General features: G+C 43.4%; 1 protein-coding gene across 1 annotated transcript; it reads left to right on the top strand.

Moving 5' to 3' along the window:
* The first annotated feature begins 933 nt into the window (after positions 1 to 933).
* bhlhe40 (basic helix-loop-helix family, member e40) lies at positions 934 to 5914 on the top strand. Its single transcript, XM_053652980.1, has 5 exons — positions 934 to 1649; positions 1912 to 1975; positions 2179 to 2286; positions 3059 to 3182; positions 3485 to 5914. The coding sequence occupies exons 1-5, from the start codon at positions 1573 to 1575 to the stop codon at positions 4321 to 4323; spliced, it is 1212 nt and encodes a 403-aa protein (XP_053508955.1). The 5' UTR covers positions 934 to 1572; the 3' UTR covers positions 4324 to 5914.
* Positions 5915 to 8712: the final 2798 nt, after the last annotated feature.

Consider the following 8712-nt stretch of genomic DNA (forward strand, 5'->3'; position numbering starts at 1 on the left):
TAAAATAAACAGACTATAGGACATATTCAAAAAGAGAACGGTCGACGTATAAGATAAACTAAGTCAACAAAGACTATACCTTCTTACAAATGAAATCCTGATGAGCAAATAAATCCTTCTTGTTTGTAGTTACACTAGAGCCACCGGTCTCAAAGTGGGAGCTCTGATGTTCTAACTTATACCTTACTTTATTGTTAATTCCACCTGGAATGTAATGACAATAACAGTGTGATACTGTCAATTTAATTCCAATGACAATGCTTCTATGGGTGGAATAGAACAAATCATTTTCAAAAAAAAAAAAAATCCTCCGCCTTCGAAAAAGTACCAAAAATATCACTGCTCACATTTAAATAACTTGATTATTTTTCATTTGGTTTGTTTGCTAAATAAATCCGCACTGTGGAGTTCTTCGAGCTCCCCTGTATTCGAGTAGCCCAGTAAACAGACAGACAGATCCATTCGTTAAGAATGTGAGATATTATCTGGCTCATATGTTTGTCATATCATGCCACATCATTCTTCGGTAGTAACACCACTAATAGGTGGCTTATTTGATCTTTTTTCATATTTATATTAGAGTAGCAAATAAATTAAAATGATATATTTATATATTATATATTATATATTTATATTATAATTATAAAATTAAAAAAAAGAAAAGCTTTCATTAGGGCAAGTAATCGATTCATTTGGGTCCCCCCCTCCTCCCCTCCCCCCTCCTGTGCAACTGATGTTGTTCCCCGACAATTACACCACTGCTCCGTACGATTCCTTTTTTTTGTTATTTTTGGCTCCGTTGGCTTTCCACATCGCCGTTCAGCTTGCTGTACTCCGCGCCTCTCCCGAAAAGCGCGTGGTTGTACACGGGACACGAAGGGGAGGGGAGGGTGCGCGCGCGCGCGCGAGAGAGAGAGAGAGGGTGGGTGAGTGAGTGAGAGAGAGAGAGAGAGAGAGAGATTTATCTCTAACAGACTTAGAGCTGCTGAAAGCGCCGTCCGACACGTGAGGCTCATGTGACGAGGCAGGGAGGAGAGACGTGTCTGCAGTCACAGGTTTTTTTTGGTTTTTTTTTTTTTTTTTTACACGTACTCTAGTCCACCCACCGCACACACTCAGACACACACACTCCAGACACAAACACACACACACACATTTAACCGACGACCGGAGCTTCTGAACTATTGCGCCTTGGCTCGCCAGTTCGCCAGCAACATCTCTGTCCTGCACGCGCGCGCGTGTGTGTGTGTACGTGTGAGTGTATGCGCGCGAGCGGTGTGTGTTTACAGCATTACAGCTCATAGAACAGAATAATCTGGAAACACCGGCGGAAAAGTCAAACTTGTTCTTCTTCTCAACGTGGGACAATTTTCTTCTGAGGATATTTATATATTTAAGAGCATTTACAGGAACTCTGTTTTTTTAAAAATATATATATATATATATCCGTGTGTGTATTTTTATATATATACACACACACATATATATATATATTTATTGATTTAAGAGTATAATTTGAGGAGGAAAGAAATCCTACATTTATTTCCAAGCCGTTATTTCTACACTTGGACGATGGAGCGGATTACGAGCGCACAGCCTCCTCCACGTCTGGCCAAGCAGAACCCGTTGGACATGGCTGCCATGCCGGGGTAAGAGCCATTTTTACCGTCCTAAAACCTTGTGCTTAGACATTTCCTATAAATAAACGCACCGTTGTGCCATTCCCGTGGCGTTCATGTCGCGTTGGAAGCGTGGAACATGTTGCAGATGATGCGTAAACAGCGCGTTCAGCGCGGATGCGTAAAGTTTCCCGATGTTCCTCAAGCGTTTTCTAAACACTCCGTGACATCCCCGCTTCATCTCTCACCGACTCTTCTTCCCTCTTCCCTCTCTCCTGTCATTTTCATACAGCATGGAGTTCCCTATGTACGTATACAAGCCCAGAAGAGGTGCGAAACGCGGCGAGGACACCAAGGTACGAGCACTTACTTCATTACAGACTGTTTCACTCAGCTGTTTCATTATAAATCCATCCGAACACATTTCTTTTTCTTTTTTTTTTTTTTTTAAATCTGAGTGTGCATGCCTGCTCCTCAAGCCTGCATGAGTGTTTCTGAAAGTTCTAGAATGAATAGTGTCGGGGTTTTGGAGCTTGAACAGTTCTTTCATTTCACGCAGGACACGTATAAACTGCCGCATCGCCTGATCGAGAAGAAAAGACGTGACAGGATAAATGAATGCATCGCCCAGCTGAAGGACCTGCTACCAGAGCACCTGAAACTCTCCGTAAGTCTTCATGGGAGTGGAGAGGGAGTGGATGGAGAGCTTAAAACGTCTACCTGTAGCGCCACCTGCAGTGTTGCGTCTCAAACTCAATCACTTGATTATCCACGCTTATTATTATTATTATTATTATTATTATTATTATTAATTAGCCTGCGTCGTGGTTTAATTTGTACTTCATTATTTATAGTCAGCCACGAAAGCGGCTGTAGATCACAGGAAGGTAATCCCCAAAACTCCACGGTAAACTTGTACAGAAACGCAGAATGTCATTCCGAAAAGTCCGAGAGTTAAGTAGAACCTTCGCAACAACACGTTTCTGCTCTAAATATAAACATTACATCAGATTTGTGGATTAGCATTACAGTGTACGCGTGTAATTCTCAAGCATGTTTACACGGACATGATGCACCTGCTAAATTTAGAGGAGTGTTTAAAAAAGCAACAGGGGTTGTATTTATTTATTTGTTTGTTTGTTTGTTTGTTTGTTTATGTATTTCTATCCGAGCTCGCTCACTCAGAAGAGTGGCGTGAGGAACATTGCTGCTGAGATGCTGTACATGTATACGTTGCACGAGATCGAATCCTCGGAAATGTGTAGAAACCTCCGCAGAGTGAAAACTCCAAGTGTTTGTGTTTTTAAAGCTGGATTTGCATGTCCGTTGTGTCTTTGGGTTCGCCCTCGGTGGCGGCAGCTTGAGAGAGAGAGAGAGGGGGGGGGGGGGTTACGTAAGAGAGATAAAACAGGCTTATCGAGTGATTCCTCCTTTTATAGACGCTGGGCCATTTGGAAAAGGCCGTGGTGCTGGAGCTGACGTTGAAGCACGTGAAAGCTCTCAACAGCCTGCTGGAGCAGCAGCAGCAGCAAATCATATCCCTGCAGAATGGAATGCAGATCGGTGAGTTCCACGAGAAACGCTTAGAATAAACACGCCATGTGAAGAAGCAAGTCATGTAAACACTCTTAAGAACCCTCGTCACTCGTGTACATTTCAAATAAATTTTTTAAAAAAAAACATCAACAAATATTTAAATATAAAAACCTCCTGAGTTAACATGATCCATTCTCACAAGGTCTGTTCCTGTCTGTCGTGCACCATCAGCGGGTTTTATGTAACCGGCTGAGAGGGATGAACTCTGAGAGGAGATTGTACTCGTGTGTAATCTACTTGTGTGTGTGTGTGTGTGTGTGTTGCTGCAGGTGATCACATCAATGGGAGCTTGGAGAAGAGCGAGGAGATGTTCCGCTCTGGTTTCCATTTGTGTGCCAAGGAGGTTTTGCAGTACATGGCGAACCAGGAGAACGCGCAGGATCTGACTCCTACGCACATCTTGAACCATCTGCACAAGGTGGCCTCCGAGCTGCCGCAGCGGCCGATCAGCCCGCGGCAGGACGCGCCTTCGCCATCACACAAAGTCCATGAGATTCGCGAGAAGCCGGTGGTGGTGCCAGCCAGAATGCCAGAGGGCCACACCAAAAACTGCGTCCCTGTGATCCAGAGGACTTACCCGCATAGCAGCGAGCAGAGCGGAAGCGACACGGACACGGACAGCGGCTACGGTGGAGAGCTGGACAAAGACAAGCGTGACTCCAAAGCTCAGCGGCCCAGCTACTACAGCAAAGAGGGCGCCGAATTGAAATACGGCATCAAGGAGGAGTGGGATGAGCCGCAGGCCAAACGGCAGAGGTCGGACTCTTCTGAGGATGAGTCTCTGCTGGGTCACGGTGGGTATGCAAGCTTCTCTTCCCACCAGCCACCCCTATGCATGCCCTTCTACCTCCTCCCTCCTGTGTCGGCGGCCGCTGCTGCCGCGTACCTCCCCGTTCTGGAGAAGTGCTGGTACCCAGGGGGCATGCCCATGCTGTACCCCGGCCTCGGGGGTTCCACGCCAGGCTTATCTCCTGAGAAACACCCCTTGTCGTTCATCGTGTCGCCCAGAGTAGCGTCCCCTGCCACCTCTCATGCTCATACAGACTCTCCAGCCCTGCACCAGGCCCTAAAACAAGTGCCCCCCTTACATCTGGAAACCAAAGACTGATAACCACGTGGAGTCCCCTTCACCTCCTCTGAATGCTAAGAGCGGAGGATACGCTGATGAAGATCGTGCCGGCTCCTGCTCTGCTACCGCTGCCCCGCCCTTCCCCCAGTGTTATTTAAAAAAACAAAACAAAAAAAAAAAGCAAAAAAAACAACAAATTCACAAACGCACACGAACCCAGTGGCCAACTCCCTCCACCACAGCAGTAGACGTACACGCTGGGAGAAAGAGTCCGTGTGTCGACGGGTGCACACTGGCCATGTTGAGGGAGTGGACAGGAGACGAGGACTAGGGTGTAGCACTTAAGAGTCACTGTGAAGATGATAAATGACACTGAGTTGTCTGGTTTCAGGAAGGATTGCTCCGCGGGGACCTCTGCTCTCTGCGCTTACGCTGAATGTTTCAACAAACAAACAAACAAAACCTAAATCCAGAATGTGACGTGTGGACAGCCCCTAACAGATAAACCATAAGGACTCTGCCCTTTGCACATATCTTGTAAGTTTTGAATGTAAACCAGGAAAAAAACAAAAACAACAACAACAAAAAAAAACATTGCTAACGTATCCCCTGTAGATGCTGCTTCTTTTTTTTTTTTTTTTCATCCTTCTTCTTCTTCTTCTTCTTTTTTGTTTGTTGACATTTCTCTGTGCTGCCGAGCAAGGCTTCACACTGTCAGGACTCTCTGGCTGCTTTAAATAAAGACTATCCTTCTTTTTTTAGCCTAGAATGCTACCAAATAACGGTCTGCTTTAGTTGACCAGAGCTTTCACAAAACGAGACAACAGCGACAGCCTCATCTCTCCCCCTTCGCTAAGTCAAACCACCGGATTCCCCCAAACTGAAGCCATCAAATGCTCATACGCACGCAGGTGAGGCTGATCAACCCTGACGTGGCTCGTTGTGTAAATAAGGGAGTAATGTAATCACAGACGTGTTTGATTTTATTTTATTTTCTTCCTTTTCTTTTTAAATAGAAAGATTTTGAGTATGTAATTCATTATTCATGCGAGTAGATGGGGTACTTCTGAGGTAACTACATTGTAATTCATATGTTTATATAGCATAGTTCGTACATCTCTAGTTTTTTTTTTTTCTGTTTGTTTGTTTTTGTTTGTTGTATTTTTTTTTTTTTTTTTTACACACGACCCACAGTTTTGTGTTTTTTTTTTGTGTGTGTGTATGTGCTTTGATTGAGAGAGGAGTTCCAGACATCCGTCAGACGTTATGCACATTAAACTGTGGAGGTCGTATCTGCATCATGCTCCGTGTCCATTTCTGGTCAAATTAAGACAGGTCTCTGCTCATGCTGTTGCCTTTACTTGTTTAAAGCAGTAAAATTATGACAGATATGTAAATAAAATAAAATAAAGAAATAAATAAAAACAATTCTGGATTCTATGGAAATGTGAATGTACAATGTTTAAACAATATACTAGTTTTGTATAGGAAGAGGTACTTGGGATTTTTATTTTGGGACCTAACAGAAGGTTGCTTAATGTATATATTTTGTCAAAAAAAAAATTAATAAAAAAAAAATGCTGTTGACATTCATTAAAAAGTATTAATAAAGATTTTTTTTTTTCCTGTGGAAATGCTGCATGTGTTGGCTTTGTCTTTGAAGCCTTGTTTATCTGCTGAAGCCATGTGGCTCTTTCTCAGCCTGTAGTTATGTAACGCGTTATATAACGCTGTCGGTGGAAATCGTGTGGACATGGGATTCGATATCTATCGGGTTGAGAGTATCCTGACGTTACGACTGAAAACTGCACCGGGTCGTTCATTTAGTGCTAACTCTATAAGAATAACATAACCACAGCTTGTTTTCCGGTCCGTACGTCAGCTAAGTTTGCTTTAACATATTTAACATATTAAAAATCCATTCAAGCCTAATGATTTTTTTTTAATTATTTTTATAAATTCCTTTTGTAATACCGACATTTCAATCTTTTCTGAAGAGCCCAATAATTGAAGTCGTCACTGCCGCTCGTTACCCTTAAACGCAGCTTCCGAGAAACAGGTTTCAGTAGAACACCCGCGTGGTGATGTCACAACGCTGAGCCTCTCGTCACATGTCGAGCTCTACCGATTCCTCCACGTGCTCTGCCCCGTGCCACCTCTTCAATACTGCAAGAAAGAAGAAGAAGAAGAAGAAGAAGAAAAAATAATAATACGAAGCCAAACTCTGAAAAGGCAACGCTTTTCGTCCCTGTTTTTCTTTTCTTTTCACAAACTCTCTGCATGAACAGGCCACTGCTGTTGTGAACAGAGAATAAAAACAACAAAAAAAATTGTAGCCTGATATCTGAGCTAAGATCCCGTGCTCTTCCAGACTCGCATATGTAGATCACCATCATGTGAGATAGGACTAAATATTCATTTCAGTTACTACTATGTTTACATAAGTGTAGGTGCATCTCAGAAAATTCGAACGTCGTGGAAAAGTTCTTCTTTTTTTTGTCCCGTAACTGAATTCAGAAAGTGGAACTTTCATATATTGGAGATTCGTGACACATGAAGTGAAATGTTTTGAGCGTTTTTTGATTTAATCTCCATGATGACGGCTCACGGCTCACTGAAATATAAAAAATCCAGCATCTCACATTATTCGAATGAAGAATGTATGATACAGAAATGTCGACCTGATGAAAAGTATGTTCATTTACTCGGTCGTGGTTTTAATCCTCTTGCAGGAATGACTGCATCAGTGCGGCGTGGCATGGAGGCGATCAGCGTGTGGCGCTGCTGAGGTGTTCTGGAAGTCCAGGGTGCTTTGATAGCGGCCTTCAGCTCGTCTGTATCGTCGGGTCTGGTGTCTCTCGTAGATTCTCTATGGGGTTCGGGTCAGGCGAGTCGGCTGGACGATCAAGCACAGTAAAACACGGTCAGAAACCCAGTTACTAGAAGTTTTGGCACTGTGGGCAGGTCCATAAAGCTCGTCAGCAGATGGAAGCACGCAGTGCTCTAAAATCTCCTGGTAGACACTGTATCGACTCTCGACTTGAGAAAACACACTGGACCGACACCAGCAAATGACATGGCAACCCAAATCATCACTGACTGTGGAAACTTCACACTGGGCTTCAAGCAGCTCGGATTCTGTTCCTCTCCACTCTTCCTCCAGACTCCGGGACCTTGATTTCCAAATGAAACGCAACGTTTACTTCCATCTTCCCCGTGATTGTGATTGTGTACTGAACCAGACTGAGAGATTAAAGCCTCAGGAAACCTTCGCAGGTGTTTGGAGTTAATTATCTGATTAGAGTCGTCTCAGGTCGACATTTCTGTATTATAAATCCTTTATTCGATTATTTTAAGATACTGGATTTTTGATTTCAGAGAGCTGTAAGCCGTAATCATTATGTGTAATGAATCCAGCTATGCTAGGTTGTCCGTAGGTGTGAATGTGTGTGTCCACGGTGTGTTCCCGGGATAGTATGACTCTGAGCAGGATAACGTGCTTACTACTAAAGCTAAACTAATGCATTATTTTCAAATTATTTTTATTCTACCTTCTTCTTCAGTGATCGTTTTGTGACACGTGAGAACTATGTAAGAACTACGGACAGCTGTTAATTACCAAGTGGACTCAGATGTGTGTGTGTGTGTGTGTGTGTGTGTGTGTGTCAGGATGATGTTCTGTTTATTTAACCTTTTATATCATTTCTCTTTCTACTTAAATCTGAAATCTTTGATGACACCCAGCAGCTACAGGAAGAAGTTGCTCAATGCTTTGACGTGACTGTGGCGCCACCATGTGGTCAACAGCACCATTACAACCCGAACAACTTCTAGACTGATGTGGAGATTTCATCACACAATCTCATTCAGATATCAATAATATCCCTTTTGATAATAATGATAGTAATATTATAAGATTATAACAATATATAATTGAATTGATATATCACCTTTCATTTAAAAAACACACATAAGAGCTGTGTTAGTACTTTATTTACTACTTTTAAAAGGTGTGCAGTCTCAGGCCTGTGATCTCCTAGATGGGTTTGGAGTGAGATTTTGACTTATTCTACTCCGTTTCCTTGTTTCCTTTTAACTTTGTGGTACGTTAAAATGTCTGGAAAGAACATGAAAACCCGTGGTACTATTCAGACACGACTGAGGCCGAGTGTGCGTGCCTCGAGCGAGTCCCCTTCTCCCCCTGAATCCACATCGCCGCGTGGTGACCCTGACTTCACCGCACTCAGGCTCGAGCGACTGGCTTTACTGAGGAAGGACATCGCCGATATTTTTAAAAAGGAGCTCCTGAAAGACTCTCGGGGAAGCGCTGTCTATTATCCAGCTTGACCTGCAGGCCGTGAAGACACAGCTGGCTAGTGATAAAGTCGTTACCGAGGCTACCATATCAACACTGAAAGGTACTGTAGT

Source organism: Ictalurus furcatus, chromosome 21 (genome assembly GCF_023375685.1).
Source record: "Ictalurus furcatus strain D&B chromosome 21, Billie_1.0, whole genome shotgun sequence".
Lineage (NCBI taxonomy): Eukaryota > Metazoa > Chordata > Actinopteri > Siluriformes > Ictaluridae > Ictalurus > Ictalurus furcatus.